The following is a 17,412-nucleotide window of genomic DNA, read 5'->3' as shown; positions in this document are numbered from 1 at the left end:
GGGAGATTCATCTTAATTACCTAATTGATTGTAAAATATGGCCTTTGAATGTGTGATCTCGGACCTCTCTTTGTTGCCCTACGGTATTACGGTATGACGGTCATGTCCCGCGAATGTGGGGATATACTTAGCAAAGACCCTTCGATTAAATCATCATAAAATAAATCATAGTCCCTCGGATGTTGCCTTCGAATATATGATTTTGTCCCTCGATGACCCTTCGGTGTAGTCTACGGTTAAATGATGAGTGTCCCCTCAAATGCTAAAGTATCCTTACAACTGTTGCCTTCAATGACCAATCGATGACCCTACGATGACCCTTAAATCCAAAAGGACAAGACTACTTACTTCTCAATAGTAAGGACAGTTTTACCCTCATAAGGATAGGAAATGCCCATAAAGACCCTAGGAAGGTATAACTCTTAATTGCTGGCTCACAACCTAAAATATTTTTCACACCCCACCTTTTCAAAACATCTTTTAGAAAATCACCACTTGGTATACATTCATACTAGAATCATTACCGAGTTATATTTTTCTAAACTACTTTTAAAAATAAACGAGATAACCACTTTGTATACATTCATACGAGAATCATTACAAAGTTAAATTCTCTTTTCAAAACATTTTCTAAATGAATCACAACCACTTTTTCCAGACAAACATAAGTGATCAAGCAATTAAGAGCCCATGGATAACCATGGATACAAAGGGTGCTAACACCTTCCCTTTGTATAATGTACCTCCCGAACCCAAAATCTAACTAAGGTCTTTCCTGTTCTTTTCCACCTTTCCTTATTGGATAAAAGAAAAGTCGGTGGCGACTCTTGCTAACCGCGACATTTGCTTTCCAAAGCAAAAACACATCAAAGTCAGTTCACCGTATGACAGCTACCTCTGATGACGAAGCTCCCATTGTTTAGCCTACTTTGACACCGATCTCTTTACCCTTCTTTTTGCTTGTTGACAAAGGAGGATAAAAATATATGTTAAGCAATGTTGCATATGCCATTGTCCTTCTTTATGTTATTTAGTTTACATTTGGAATAGGGTCACATTTGTACCAAAAATTGATGATTAACTTATGTTACTTGATCCTCAAACATTCAAAATACTAAATTTAATATCTTAGAAACTTTATTTAAATGCTTTAAATCTTTTTATATACTCACCTAATCCAAACAAGGGGGGACATATGTCTATTATATATGCATCATTTGAGGGGGAGTTTCTTGACTCATTGCTCTAACCAAGTCTTTGTCAAAAAAGGAGGGGGGGGGGGGATTTTTAAACATACTCTATTTTGTTTTGAAACTAACAAACTATTTTAGACTCTTAAAATATTTATACAAATTTTGTTGCATGATGAAGCATGAAAAGTTAACTCATAGCTAATCAAGATCACCGATCAATAAGGCTTGCAAAATTCTCTAGAAAATAAACTTCCATTCATAAGGATTCACATCATAAGTGCACAAATAATGTGAGGACTCAAATTCAATTTCAGACACCAAGTATCATAAAACGCTAAAAGACAAGACACAAATTACAAATAAAACAGTAGTTGCTGTCCTTGATAACAAGTTCTAAATCATCTGACCATAAGACCCGAGGAGCCACCCACCTTCAATGGATTTCACATAATTATAAATGATTATTAAGGATGGTTTTGTCATCAAGTTCTCAACGGTCTCATTACTCTATGTAAAAGAAAGACTCTCACTTATTGAATAAGATATAACAAGATAAAAAAGAAAAACATCAACCCATTTCCACCTAAAAAGCAAAGAACAAGTCACCACCTTACCGTGTAGAAAGTATCTTATATCCTCACGAGGTGTGAGGACTAGACTAACCACATTGGTGAACCATTATATATCTCTTGTATGATATCTCTTAAACTCTACTCTATTTAATTCTCATATTGTCAATCACGTTCTCACACATAGAACACTAAACATTGTCTTAGATTCATTCAAACCTTTCTTCTCCAAAGACCCCTTGATAGTTTTTGTTTATTATTAAACATTGTTAAATTTCCAGAAGGTCACAATCCACCCCCTCCTTTTTGTGACATTCCTTATTTTAACGTGCGTATGACTTATAATATAGACTAACTTCACACTATAAATATCTTCCCATTATATTCTCTTTCATTCATTCAATTCAATCTATATTACGAGTAACATTCATTCCTTTTCATGGAGTTTCCACATTCTTATATTTTAATCTCTTCATTATATGCTCTTTTAATTATGTAGGTACCAACATTATTGATAATATGCAATCAATGTTAATTTGACAATTCAGATTATAAAAGTAAGGCTTTTCGTACATTAAATATATGTGGTGTTTTCTCTTAACTATCCAACTTTGTTGAAAATTCTTCCCACAAGTTGTTGATGAATTATTCTTTTTAGGCATAGAATTGAGGTGTCAAAATTTATGCATCACTAAGTCAGGCAGTACCATTTGAATCAACACAACCAAGGCAAATAATATCAACTAAATCAGCACCATTAAATTGGACATTACCACCTGAGTCTGCACCACCACTCTCTTCAACTCAACCAATTCCAAAGAAGAAAATAAAACCTTAAAAGGGTTAAATTATATTTTGAGCCAACCATAATTATGTGTATCTTTCGTGTAGACCTTTTATAGTAGTGTTTATGCACCTTTTATAGTTGTGTTAGTGTACACATTAAGCCATTTTAGAACATGTTTAATATCATTTTGCTTTAATGTCTTTAATTTGAATCAAATAATGTAACAAAATTATGATTTAATGCCATTAAGTTCAAGATTTTGTTGATATGAAATTTCAGTGTGGTAAATAATAGGTTATAGTCTTTGAAAATATTATGAAATTTTTGTATGATCACTTTAATTAGAATTTGGTTACCGTCGTCGTTTGGTCTCTTAACTAACTATAAGGTTTCATTTTAGTCATTTCACTAAATTACTGATTCACTATTTTGACTTTTGTCATGCTCTTATACCACTTATAAAAATTGATTTTGTTATATTTTTTATATGTTTTATTTTATTTAAAAAATAAAAGAATATAAATTATGAATTGAAATAGAAATTAAAAATAGTGCATTGATAGAGTAAAATAATTTTATATTATCATCTAATAATGATTCATTATTCAATCATATGTCACATAATTAATTTAAAATTATGAGGGTAATTTGACAAAATATAAGATGATGATTAATTGACAATATAAAATTATCTTATTATCCGTGGATATTGTTTTTCTCATTAAAATATAATATCTCTTTTAATATATTGTTTTTTTAAAGAAATAAAAGAATACTTAACTATATGGAGGTGAACCCGAAAATGATGCTACCCAATCGCGTCAAGTGCGCAATAGATGTACGATAGCACAAATGCGCACGATACCGTCTATAAATAAGAACATAGGGCTCTCATTCATTCTTTACATCGAGAGGACAATTCCTCAACCAGAGAGCAGGTTCTTGAAGCCGATCTCTTCTTACACACTCATAAAACTGAAACTCAACCTCAAAAATTCAACAAACACCATTTCTATTACACCGTATCAAAGTTAATTTGAATTTTCGTTATTACCTTATTTTTTCCCTCCGAAACCCTAGAACGCCACCGCCATGGATATACGTTTCCCTTTCTCGCCGGCGGAGGTCTCCAAAATCCGCATGGTTCAGTTTGGAATACTCAGTCCCGATGAGATCGTAATTTTCTCAATTCATTTTATTTCCAAGATTTTCAAATACCATTACACTAGTAGAATTCAAGCGTTAGAGTTTATAACTTCACGTTGTTGCGTGTAAAAACAATATTTGGTTGATTGGTTCGTTTGTTTGTATATTTTCAGAGGCAAATGGCTGTGGTGCAAATAGAGCACGGCGAAACGACTGAGAGAGGAAAGCCGAAAGTTGCAGGATTGAGTGATCCTCGACTTGGAACTATTGATAGGAAAATGAAGTGTGAAACTTGTACTGCTAGTATGGCTGAATGCCCTGGTCATTTTGGTTACTTGGAGCTTGCAAAACCTATGTTTCATATTGGGTTTTTGAAGACTGTTCTCAGTATAATGCGTTGTGTTTGCTTTAACTGCTCTAAGATTCTTGCTGATGAGGTACTTTTGAGGTTCTTTTAGGGAATGTGCTTTGCATAATACCAATTGAGTAATGTATATAATAGTTAGATTTTGAGCACCCTAGTTATATAGGCGGTTGTTACGTTTTGAATTGCTATATGTGGGTCAAATAATAGGAAGGAACTTAGATGCTTCTTTTTTATTATGGTGTGTGTATGTATGTCTAGCAAAGTGAAATTAGGTTCTTTAAATTGATTGTGTTTTGTGCAGCAAGATCATAAGTTTAAGCAAGCTTTGAGGATAAAGAATCCAAAAAATAGGCTGAGAAAGATTTTGGATGCTTGTAAAAACAAAACCAAGTGTGAAGGAGGTGATGACCTTGACCTTCCTGGTCAAGATACCGAGGAGCCGGTTAAAAAGAGTCGCGGTGGCTGTGGTGCTCAGCAACCAAAGATCACTATTGAGGGGATGAAAATTAATGCAGAGTATAAAGCTCAAAGGAAGAAAAGTGATGATCAGGATCAGCTTCCTGAACCTGTAGAAAGGAAACAGACTCTTTCCGCAGAAAGGGTAATTTGATTTAGATTATGGATTTCTGGTATGAACATTTCTATGTTCACTGTTACAGAAATTAATGTAGTTGGTGACTTGTTATGTCCGTTGAAGGTTCTGAGTGTTCTGAAAAGGATAAGTGATGAGGACTGCCAGTTGTTAGGCTTGAATCCTAAGTATGCCCGCCCTGACTGGTTGATCTTACAAGTTCTTCCAATTCCTCCTCCACCTGTGAGACCTTCAGTAATGATGGACACATCCTCCAGAAGTGAGGCAAGTATCTACATACACTGTTTTACAAATTTTCCATTTTCCAAGCTTTGTTTTTTTTTCCATTCATTTCATTATCTTTTGATACTGATTGAATTGACCCATAACTTTCTCAGTGACAATTTTAATGAATGTTTTCTTTCAATACTGATGTTGTCTCTTTTTTATGCAGGATGATTTAACTCATCAGCTGGCCATGATCATCAGGCACAATGAAAATCTTAAGAGACAGGAGAGGAACGGTTCTCCTGCACATATTATATCCGAGTTTGCTCAGTTGTTGCAGTTTCACATTGCCACGTATTTTGATAATGAGTTGCCTGGATTGCCAAGGGTATACTTGTTTTGGACACTAGCATTAAATTTAACTTTTATAGTCGCTTTGCTTGTTATAATTTTCATTGATGTTTAATTATTCATAATTGGCAGAGTATTTTTTTTTGTATTTATTTTCACAGGCTACTCAAAGATCAGGAAGGCCTATCAAATCAATATGCAGCAGGCTTAAAGCGAAAGAAGGACGTATTAGAGGCAACTTAATGGGAAAAAGAGTTGATTTTTCTGCTCGAACAGTAATCACACCAGATCCAACCATCAATATCGATCAATTGGGAGTGCCATGGACTATTGCTCTAAATCTTACATACCCCGAGACTGTTACTCCTTACAACATTGAAAGGTCTCATTTGGATATGGCTTTTCAGTTGCTTGTTTCTTGATGTGTTTTCCATTAATTTGACTGAATATTCTAAATGAAAATAACAGATTGAAGGAACTTGTTGAGTATGGACCCCATCCTCCACCTGGAAAAACTGGTGCTAAGTATATCATTCGTGATGATGGACAAAGGCTTGATCTCAGATATTTGAAGAAAAGTAGCGACCACCATTTGGAGCTTGGATACAAGGTATTATTTTTAAACAATGAATTTTATTTTAATTTTAAATTTTTTGCTCAAAGCCTTCTGACAAGTTCTCGATGTTATGGTTTTAGGTGGAGCGTCATTTGAATGATGGAGACTTTGTTCTCTTCAATCGTCAGCCTAGTCTTCATAAGATGTCTATCATGGGGCACCGAATCAAAATCATGCCTTATTCTACTTTTCGGCTTAACTTGTCTGTTACCTCACCATACAATGCTGATTTTGACGGTGATGAAATGAATATGCATGTTCCTCAATCATTTGAAACCAGAGCTGAGGTGTTGGAGCTGATGATGGTGCCTAAATGCATTGTGTCACCTCAGGCAAACAGGCCAGTAATGGGAATTGTCCAAGATTCGCTTTTAGGATGCAGGAAAATCACCAAAAGAGATACATTTATTGCAAAGGTTATATTGAGTGAATTTTTCCTGTTATTGCAGTTTAGCTCAGCTTCAAATTCTTGTACAAGCTGCTTAGAAGTCTGATGAAAGTTCTTATCTTTTGCAGGATGTTTTTATGAATATATTGATGTGGTGGGAAGATTTTGATGGGAAAGTTCCTGCTCCTACGATATTGAAACCAGAACCACTGTGGACTGGGAAACAAGTTTTCAATCTGATTATTCCTAAGCAGATAAATCTTATTAGATATTCTAGTTGGCACAATGAGGCCGAAAGGGGACCTATAACCCCTGGAGATACGATGGTCAGAATTGAAAAGGGGGAGCTTCTTACTGGTACTCTTTGCAAAAAGACACTAGGAACTGGCACTGGAAGTCTCATTCATGTCGTTTGGTATACAGCTCCCACAATTAGTAATTATATGGATATTTCTACTTTAAATTATCAGCAGAATTAGATTGTTATTTTAATTTTATCATGGTTCATTTACCTTTACAATCTCTATTAATTGATAGAGGAATTTATTCCTTTTACTTGAACTCCGAACTCTTATTTGAGTTAGATAGATTATTCCATATTATTTTATTATTATTATTATTATTATATAGTGCTTTATGACAATAATTGTAAATTTGAGTGGCTGTGATAAATGTTATTTTCAGCTCCTTTCTTCTCTGTTCTTCCTACTGATGAATGTGTACTTGAATACAGGGAAGAGGTTGGCCCTGATGCAGCACGCAAATTTCTTGGCCATACTCAGTGGCTTGTAAACTACTGGCTTTTACAGAATGCTTTTAGCATTGGAATTGGTGATACCATTGCTGATGCTTCGACCATGGAGACTATTAATCAGACTATTTCACAGGCTAAGGATAAAGTGAAACAACTCATCCGGGAAGCTCAGGAAAAGAAATTGGAGGCTGAACCTGGTCGGACAATGATGGATTCATTTGAAAATAGAGTTAACCAGGTACTTGCATTAGATTTCTTCTCACTGTTATATTTATTGAAAATTTCTTTTTGATGAATCTGATGTACTATGATATTTGGTAATATCTAGACTTTGAATAAAGCTCGTGATGATGCTGGAAATAGTGCCCAAAAAAGTCTATCTGAGAGCAATAATCTGAAAGCTATGGTCACAGCTGGTTCTAAGGGAAGTTTCATCAACATATCTCAGATGACTGCTTGTGTGGGCCAACAGAATGTTGAGGGTAAACGAATTCCATTTGGGTTCATAGACCGAACACTGCCCCACTTCACAAAAGATGATTATGGGCCTGAAAGTCGTGGGTTTGTGGAGAACTCATATCTCCGTGGACTGACCCCTCAAGAGTTCTTTTTTCATGCCATGGGAGGTAGGGAAGGTCTTATTGATACTGCAGTGAAGACATCAGAAACTGGGTACATTCAGAGGCGGCTTGTAAAGGCTATGGAAGACATCATGGTTAAATATGATGGGACAGTTAGGAATTCTTTGGGAGATGTCATACAATTTCTCTATGGCGAAGATGGTATGGATGCTGTTTGGATAGAAACACAGAAGCTGGATTCACTGAAAATGAAAAAAACAGATTTTGATAGGGCATTTAGGTATGAATTTGATGATGAAAACTGGAAGCCTACTTACATGCTTGAAGAGCCTGTAGAAGACTTAAAAACAATTAGAGAGTTTCGTAATGTGTTTGAGGCGGAAGTTCAAAAGCTTGATGCCGATAGGTTTCAACTTGCAACTGAGATAGCCACTACTGGTGACAGTTCTCTGCCTCTACCTGTCAACCTTAAGAGGCTTATCTGGAATGCTCAGAAGACCTTTAAGGTTGACTTCCGAAGACCTTCTGATATGCATCCAATGGAAATAGTGGAAGCTATTGATAAGCTCCAGGAACGACTTAGAGTAGTTCCCGGGGATGACCTTTTAAGTCAAGAAGCTCAGAAAAATGCCACTCTCCTGTTCAATATTTTGCTTCGTAGCACTTTTGCCAGTAAAAGGGTCCTGGAGGAGTACAGGCTTTCTCGTGAGGCATTCGAATGGGTAGTAGGGGAAATAGAATCAAGGTTCCTGCAATCACTTGTGGCCTCTGGGGAAATGATTGGTTGTGTGGCTGCACAATCAATCGGTGAACCTGCTACTCAGATGACTCTCAACACTTTCCATTATGCTGGTGTCAGTGCTAAGAATGTTACCCTTGGTGTTCCTAGGTTAAGGGAAATTATCAACGTTGCCAAGAGAATTAAGACACCTTCTCTGTCTGTGTATTTGAAACCCGAGGTTTGTAAGACTAAAGAGAGAGCGAAGAATGTGCAGTGTGCTTTAGAATATACCACACTCAGGAGTGTGACTCAAGCCACAGAGGTGTGGTATGATCCGGACCCAATGGGTACAATCATAGAAGAGGATGTTGATTTTGTCAGGTCTTACTACGAAATGCCCGATGAAGAAGTTGCTCTTGATAAAATCTCACCTTGGTTACTTCGCATAGAACTGAATCGTGAAATGATGGTGGATAAGAAGTTGAGTATGGCTGATATTGCTGAGAAAATCAACCGTGAATTTGAAGATGATTTAACATGCATATTTAATGACGACAATGCTGAAAAACTTATACTTCGAATCCGTATTATGAATGATGAAGCGCCCAAGGGAGACATTCAAGATGAATCTGCTGAAGATGATGTTTTCTTGAAGAAAATAGAGAGCAACATGCTGACCGAAATGACCTTACGGGGTATTGCAGATATCAACAAAGTTTTTATTAAAAATACAAAAATTCAGAAGTTTGATCAGAATGAAGGTTTTAAACCTCATGAGGAATGGATGCTTGATACTGAAGGTGTCAACCTTTTAGCTGTGATGTGCCATGAAGATGTTGATGCAACAAGGACCACAAGTAACCACTTGATTGAAGTTATTGAAGTTCTTGGTATTGAGGCAGTCCGACGGTCTCTTCTGGATGAATTGCGTGTTGTCATTTCATTTGATGGGTCTTACGTCAATTACAGGCACCTGGCTATTCTTTGCGATACCATGACATATCGAGGACATTTGATGGCAATTACACGTCATGGTATCAACAGGAATGAAACTGGCCCAATGATGAGGTGCTCGTTTGAAGAGACTGTTGATATTCTCCTTGATGCTGCAGTATATGCTGAGACTGATTACTTGAGGGGTGTGACTGAAAATATTATGTTAGGTCAACTAGCCCCCATAGGCACTGGTGAATGTGCTCTCTTACTTAATGATGAGATGCTAAAGAATGCTATTGAGCTCCAGCTACCTAGTTATATGGAGGGTCTTGATTTTGGCATGACACCTGGTCGTTCCCCAATATCTGCTACTCCATATCATGAAGGCTTGATGTCTCCAAGTTATCTGCTGAGCCCAAATCTCCGACTGTCTCCTACCAACGATGCACAGTTTTCACCATATGTTGGTGGTATGGCATTTTCTCCTACCTCATCTCCTGGTTACAGTCCATCATCACCAGGCTATAGTCCATCATCACCTGGATACAGCCCTACTTCACCAGGGTACAGCCCCACTTCCCCTGGATACAGCCCCACATCACCTGGGTACAGCCCTACCTCTCCAACATACAGTCCTAGCTCTCCTGGATATAGTCCTACGAGCCCAGCTTATTCACCTACAAGTCCATCTTACTCTCCCACATCGCCCAGCTACAGCCCCACATCGCCCAGCTATAGCCCCACATCTCCCAGTTACAGCCCTACATCTCCCAGCTACAGTCCCACTTCACCTGCATACAGCCCAACTTCACCAGCATACAGCCCCACTTCACCTGCATACAGTCCTACTTCTCCATCATATAGTCCAACATCACCTTCCTATAGTCCAACTTCGCCTTCCTATAGCCCCACATCACCCTCTTATAGCCCAACATCTCCATCATATAGTCCTACGTCACCTGCTTACAGTCCCACCTCTCCTGGGTACAGCCCCACATCACCCTCTTACAGCCCAACATCGCCCTCTTATAGTCCTACTTCCCCAAGTTACAATCCACAGTCTGCAAAGTATAGTCCTTCATTGGCATATTCTCCTAGCAGTCCAAGATTGTCTCCATCAAGTCCATATAGTCCCACGTCTCCAAGTTACAGGTGAGTCATTATGCAGTAAAAGTTATTTTCCTTTGGATTTTTCTTATTGTTCAGTTATTAGCTTGTTGGGTGGCTGAGTCTGAATATAATCTGGCCTATTTTTATCTCAATTGCATTTTCTTGTGATGATCGTTTATGCCATGTAAAAATTTATTTTTTTCAATTTCCAGCCCAACATCTCCATCATACTCACCAACATCTCCTTCATATTCTCCGTCGAGCCCAACATACAGTCCCAGCAGGTAAGTGAACTTCATAATCACCAACATCTCCATCATATATTCTCCGTCTAGTGTATATGTTAATATCAGTATTATAATTAATTTTTTCCCTCTTCAGTTGCTAATAAAACTTCACCAAATATAATTTTTTCTGTTACTTATTCATGCTTATGCATTTTTCTAGCCCATATCATTCTGGTACGAGCCCAGACTATAGCCCAAGTTCACCGCAGTTTAGGTATGCCTAAATCATAGATGATTCTTAAAATGCTAAATGGTTGGAAGGCCTATAACTGAGCATGATCTGTTTTTGTTATTTTTCTATTTGACTTCTTGCAGTCCCAGCACTGGTTATTCACCAAGCCAACCTGGTTACTCACCATCATCTACCAGCCAGTACACTCCACAGACGAATGACAAGGATGATAGAGGCACTCAATGAGGTGAGCTGTTAGTTTCTTGAAAAATCATATGATTGTTAATTTAATATACAGGGTTCAGAAGTAGAAAGGTGAACTAAATATCCCATAATTTCAAATTAAATATTGAAAAAACAATTGTGTTGGATTTTGCACAACATCTGGAGATGGCTGCAATGATAATATGTATCATCACGTGAGCCTATTTGTATTCTCAAGTTACTTGTATCATCACGTGAGCCTATTTGTATTCTCAAGTTTAAATTTAGGCTTAATTGGCAAATATCTAAGTTGGGGTGAATGTGCAGACAGATTGATGCTAGACGGGATTCGAAGCTCTGCTGGGAATGGACAATAAGATGTTCCATGTCTACTAGTTTGCTTTGTATTAATCACAAATGATTTGATTCTGCTGATAACATCATACGATTCCAAATTTTACGTTTGTAGTTAAACACTTTTTCCTATTCAAATATATACCGAACTTATTCCTGTTAAAGTGTTGAGGATGGTCCATTATATACCGTACCACTTAAATCAAGTTTACGATTCAATGAACAATTTTGCATGGATTTTATTTTTGTTGCCTGTCTTTTCACCTACGTGACCTTTCTTTTAGTATGAAAACAACTTATCTAGCGTATAACCTTCAAGATTTGAGCCTTTTAATTTTTTAATTGAAAACAACAATTTTAGACTTCTATAAAGTGGTTAAATTATTTTCAACACAAACTGTTTTATTTGTTTTCTTAACCAATGAATTAAGTGTATTCTTTATTTTATTTTATAAAAACAAATAACATCCAGTTTCGTTTAAAACTCATTTACAGTTTAATGAATTCAGTAAGATTTTTGGATCATGGTTCAATTGATTTAGCTCGTTAAATCATAAAAAAACTAATAAATGAATAGAATAAATCAATAAAAAATACTTCTAATTGCAATCAAACTAGATTTGATTTAGAAAACATCACTTCATTTTCCTAAATTTATCCCATCACTTCTATCTTTTGTAAAATATTTCTTCCATTATCTTTTATAAATAATTTTTAGATTCATTAAATAATTGATGTATCGAATCTATATAGAATCTTTGTTTAGAGTGTGTTTCGATTTGTATTTTATACGAGATAACTTGATGTTTTTTTTTGAGGAATATAAATTTTGTGGACCAGTTAACTTATAAGGAAGTTATTTGGTAGGCTATTATATATATAAATAAAATTCTAAGACTTTTTTTTATGTTGTAGATATCACAATTCATTTACAGATATGCGATAAAAATGAAATATGTATAGTTATCTCTGATGCATTCTCAATTACACAAATATTTAATGCGCGAGAAGAGATGATAAGGTGGACTAAAGAGGTTGAAATTATGAATAAAGTAATTGTTATCATCACTCGTTTAGATACCGAAGCGAGAAAGAGAGGGAGTAACAATAAAATAACATTTGGTTGTGATGAATGTGAGAAATTCAAGGAGTCAAATAATGGAACACAAAGTGCCATTAAAAATTCTTAGTCAGATTCTAAACACAAAGTCTAGAGTCTGAATCAGAAAAGAGGGACAAACAGCAGATAAAGAATGAAAAAAGAAAAAGACACATAAAATTATTCTGTTTCCTCTCACAAACCTAGAGTAATCCAGTCTCATTGTACTTACAAGAGATTTTCAATATAATCACAAATGTTATAATTTGTTCAAACACACAAGCAAGAGACTTTCAATGCTCAAGCACAAAGTAAAAGATTTTTATGCTAAAGCACATAAGTAAGAGACTTCTAATACTCACACACATAAGAAAAAGACTTCCAATGCTCAAGCACACAACTAAGAGACTTATATGCTCGAGCATACACGCAAGAGACTTCAAATGCTCAAACATTAAGAAAGAGACTTCTAACAATCTACCTAACAAATAAAAGATTGTTCGGGGTAATACACTTGATATACAATTAGAGGTGTAGACAAAATACAATACATGAATACTCTTTAAGACTTAGGGGTTTCTAAGATATTCAAGGATAAGAAATCCTAAGTTAAACATGTGCTTATGTTTTGACAGAGTAACTGCTCTCTGAATGTCAATAGTTCGTTATTATTCTTCAAGTCTTCAGCTCCTTATATAGAGAAGGAAAAGAGTCGTTGGTGAGTTTGCACAAGAGAGTCTTTGAGAAGCTTGAATAGAGACGTTGAGATGTTTCTTCAAATGGTTAATGTCGTTGAAAGCTCATTTGAAATCCCTTTGCTACAAAAGGAATTAGATATTGCATATCAGCTGTCTTATTAGATTTTACTTTAAGTCTTCACATGATCAGAAGAAGACAAAATAACCTCAGAGTCTGATAGTGACCTAACAGAGTCATCTTGATCTTTTTACTTTGACCGACTTCAAATTTTGACCTTCAGAAGCTGACTTCTTCAAAGTTCGGTTTTCAACTTCTGATCCTTCAGATTCCGATCTTTAAATTTCTCTTTAGATGTTCACTAACAAAACCAATACCTAGATTATTCCTGAAATTTTAGTCTTTGGTCCTGCACACTTGAACAAATATTAGTATATCCAATTGTTCTTTAAATACTTTGTTATCATCAAAATCTAAGGAATTGATACAAATCAATTTTGTTCCAACAATCTCCTTTTTTTATGATGACAAACACAAGTATTTAAGAATAATGGTTGTTAATTTAATTAACAAGTTGACTTCAGGATCCGAGGTTTGTAAGCTCCTCATGGGTTAAATAATCCAAATGATGAGGTTTGTAAGATCCCCCTAAGTTCTATCCAGGTTAATTAAATTTAAACTTTAAAGAATAATTAATAAATCTTCAGAATTTAAACATAAATAATAACTGTCAGATTCATGTGCTTAAATATTTTTATATCTACTCCCCTTTTGTCATCAAGAAAAATAAAGGAAATATAAAAGATACTAAAGACAATATTTCATTAATCAGAGAGAAGAAGAGAGTCAGTGCAAAAACATGTTTAAAAAAATTGAGAAGACAAAACAAAAGGGTTTGTTAAATCCTAAAACCCAGGGTTTATGCTTCAAAAGCTCCAAGATAGATTTGAGATCAGAACTCATGACATCTATCCTAGCAATCACCATCTTCATTTGAACATTCATCTCTTCTTTCTTACCAGTTATAACTTCTTAAGTGGAAACTACAAAAGCCAATTTTTCCTCTAAGTGCCCACGCTTCTCACTGGAAGAAGCTACATACTCAGATGAAAAAGACTTGAGATTTTGCATAACTGTATCCACAAAAGTTCTGAGAGTGTCCAATTTAACTGCATAAGCTATCAGATTAGATGCAATGATCCTCTCAACAACCAGATTCTAAATTCTATCAAAGATAATTGTCTCAAACTATTCCATTTGGTATTTTTTATGAGGCAGGAGATTTAGATTTTGAGTGGAGTGAGGTGTAGAGGTACTAGGTAGAGCTACTGTGCCAGATTATGACATAAATCTACTTCTCTAGAAGGAGAAAAATGATGATAATATGCTTTACGTTGTTGGTTAAGTTGTATTTTTGGTACAATTTGGTCTTTTGTGGTTTTTGGTTGAGGTTGGTCCTGAGTGACTAGTCCAAGATCAATGTGATCTTCAAAATCATGTTGATTTTAAATAAGGTTTGATTGAGGTTTAATTGTGGTTTGTGTTAGGATTTCTTGGTCAGGTTTAGATTAAGTTTGAGGTTGGTCAGAATCAGTTAGACATGCTAGATAGGTTTGTTCATAAGGCAACTCATCAACTAGGTGACTTATCAGTTCCTCTAGGATAAATGCTATAGGTAAAATTTCTTGTTGAGAAAAGTCCTTAAGCATCTAACCAATGCAATGAGAATATGATCCAAAGGTTGGTTTGGGAGAGGCCATGACATGGCCTATAAATAAGTTTTAGTCATGTTTTGGTGAGGGTGTGTGTTCTGATGATTGTTTAGGAGATTGAGGTGGTGTTGGAGTTGGTGATTTGGTCATAAATGGTGAATTGGAAGAATTTAAGACATTATCAAAGACATAATTAAGAGGATTACCTCTGTGGAAAATCTCTGCAGCATTTAAATAAGCTAGCTCTTCTTCCACAATAGTCTCAAGAGCCTGAGTAGTAGCTTTTTTTAGAACATGAGAAGCTCCAACTTCAGAAGTACCCTTACCTCCTTCAACATAACTTCAACTTTCACTTGCTTCTATAGAACTTCAATAATGGAAGGTTGTTCCATAACCTGATTGATCAATGCAGATGCTATCAATCTAGATCCTTCTTGAATAGCCTCTTCAAAGAGGTTCTGAGCTACTTTTTCAACAAACTTGGTCCTCTTGATCAGAGGCTGGTCATTATCATCATCATCTTCTTTTTCTTTTTCTTGCAACACCATCTTCTTTAACTTCTCCTTCTTCATATACATAACTAAATCATAAGAGGTTGTCTCATTAGGAGTTTTGCTAGTGGCTCCACTTCTTGTCTTGGTAGGCATTAAGACAGTTGTAGAGGCCACTTCTTGTACCTCCTTCTGAACTTTATTATAGTGTATAAACTTCTTCTTAGGTGGATTATGAATCACCTTCTCAGATTCAGAAGCAACCTGCTTCCTTTTTCTTGAAGGCTTGTACACACTTCCTTATGGGGGTTCTGGTTATTTCTTGCAAAGATCTGTTCTTTCTCTCTACAACTTCATTTTGTTATGGATTTCTAGGAGAAGAGAACTCATGGAGAATTCCATGTTTTTCACAAAAAGTTTCAAATGGCTCATTTTCAAATTCGCTTCCATGATCACTTCTTACTTTTAAATTTTTTGATTCTTTTTTATTTTATACTTGTATGCAGAAGATGTTGAACACATCATATGATTCATCCTTAGTTCTAAGGAATTTAATTCAAATCCATCTTCTATAGTCATCAACTATGACTAATCCATATTTCTCCCCATTGATTAATGAAGTACTTACTGGATCAAATAGATCAATGTGAAGTAATTCTAAGGGCCTGAAGGTAGACACACTGTTCTTAGTTTAAAAAGAAGTTTTATTAATTTTCCTTACTTGGCATGCTCCACAATGAGCATCTAAGTGATAATTAAGTTATGACAATCCTTAAAAAAGTTTTAACTTGCTAAGTTTATAGATTAATCTCTAGTTAGCATGACCTAACCTTTTGTGCCAGAGCCACTTTTCATTATACACTATTAGAAGACAAAGTACCTTTTTTACCAACCAATCTAGAGAAATTAGTTTTTATAAATATTTCTTTTTCTCCTACCTTTGAACACTATGAAATTGTCAGACTCATTCATGACTATACAATTGTTCTTATTAAACATGACTTCACAACCACTATCACAAAATTGACTAATGCTCAATAGGTTATGTTTTAGTTTATCTACTAACCAAACATTATTAATAGAGATAGAGGAATTACCAATAGTACATGTACCAATGATCTTTCCTTTTTGGTTTCCTCCAAATCCCACAACTCTTTCCTATTTCAAAGTTAGGGTTTAGAACATATGTTTTTCTCCTGTCATATGTCGTGAGCAGCCACTGTCCAAGTACCATGACTGTTGCTTTGCTTCTTCTTTGAAGCATATCTATAGCAAAAACAATTTCAGATTTAGGTATCCAGTCTTATGGGTCATTTGGGGTTAGTTCGGACAAATTTCTTCTTACTTTGTACCTTAACTCTCATATAGTAAGGCTTAGGATCATTCGAGACTTTTGATTTAAAAGTTTAATATCTTGAATGTATCTTGGCCTTGGGTTCAAAACCTTTCAGAACCTTACATCCAGATGTCTTAGGTTCTGGTTTCCTCATAATCTTTGACTTTAGAGTCCTACGTTCTGGTTTCTTCAGAACCTTTGACTTTAGAGTCTTAGGTTCTGGTTTCCTCAAAACTTCTGACTCAACAATTTTAAGTTCTGACTAGTTCAGAACCTTTGCTTTGTCAACAACAGGTACAAAATAAGAATCCAACCCTTTCTGAACAGAGCTTGAAGAAGAAGGTTCTGTTGGTTTAATCATGGTTTTACACCTCGGATTAAAAGGGTTTTGAGAATAACCAATACCTTCTCATTTGTTATAGTTACACCATAAATCATGGATGAAAGTTTTGTTCTGTTAAAGCCAGTTATGATTAACTCTTGAAGAGCCATTTCATGCTCATCAAGGAGTTTATAATATATTTCCTTTACTAGAGCATTATGATTTATTTATAAAGCTTCATTTTTGTTTTGAGAAGATTTTAATTCATCTTTCAATAGACCATATTGTTTTTTTAAAAGATTTTCATATGTCTGGATTTTTCTTGACACTGGCCCATAAGGTTTTGAATAAAAGTAATAAAATTAGAACGAGATAGTTTAGAAAATACCTCATCCTCTTTTTCAGACTCTGATCCAGAATC

The 17,412-nt window shown here is 35.4% G+C and overlaps 1 protein-coding gene across 2 annotated transcripts; it reads left to right on the top strand.

Annotated features, from left to right (window-relative positions):
* Window positions 1–3,440: 3,440 nt before the first annotated feature.
* Window positions 3,441–11,499, top strand: LOC127120087 (DNA-directed RNA polymerase II subunit RPB1). Of its 2 annotated transcripts, none has more exons than XM_051050467.1 (15): window positions 3,441–3,725; window positions 3,869–4,132; window positions 4,364–4,663; window positions 4,760–4,918; window positions 5,088–5,249; window positions 5,374–5,594; window positions 5,681–5,822; window positions 5,909–6,244; window positions 6,345–6,631; window positions 6,950–7,208; window positions 7,299–10,360; window positions 10,531–10,602; window positions 10,766–10,819; window positions 10,921–11,024; window positions 11,313–11,499. In XM_051050467.1, the coding sequence occupies exons 1-14, from the start codon at window positions 3,642–3,644 to the stop codon at window positions 11,021–11,023; spliced, it is 5,505 nt and encodes a 1,834-aa protein (XP_050906424.1). In that variant the 5' UTR covers window positions 3,441–3,641; the 3' UTR covers window position 11,024; window positions 11,313–11,499. The 2 variants fall into 2 exon arrangements, with proteins under 2 accessions (XP_050906424.1, XP_050906423.1); XM_051050466.1 differs by having other exon boundaries at window positions 3,442–3,725; window positions 11,309–11,499.
* Window positions 11,500–17,412: the final 5,913 nt, after the last annotated feature.

The sequence above is a fragment of the Lathyrus oleraceus genome, chromosome 2, assembly GCF_024323335.1.
Source record: "Lathyrus oleraceus cultivar Zhongwan6 chromosome 2, CAAS_Psat_ZW6_1.0, whole genome shotgun sequence".
Taxonomy (NCBI): Eukaryota; Viridiplantae; Streptophyta; class Magnoliopsida; order Fabales; family Fabaceae; genus Lathyrus; species Lathyrus oleraceus.
Note: the sequence above shows the minus strand (reverse complement) of the source record. Positions and strands in the feature narration are given on the sequence as shown.

Excerpts from the sequence above, each read along its gene's own strand:
- LOC127120087 (XM_051050467.1), top strand. The coding sequence starts at position 3,642 with ATGGATATACGTTTCCCTTTCTCGCCGGCGGAGGTCTCCAAAATCCGC. Across the intron at positions 3,726-3,868 it reads TACTCAGTCCCGATGAGATC|AGGCAAATGGCTGTGGTGCA; the intron begins GTAATTTTCTCA and ends GTATATTTTCAG. Across the intron at positions 4,664-4,759 it reads AGACTCTTTCCGCAGAAAGG|GTTCTGAGTGTTCTGAAAAG; the intron begins GTAATTTGATTT and ends TGTCCGTTGAAG.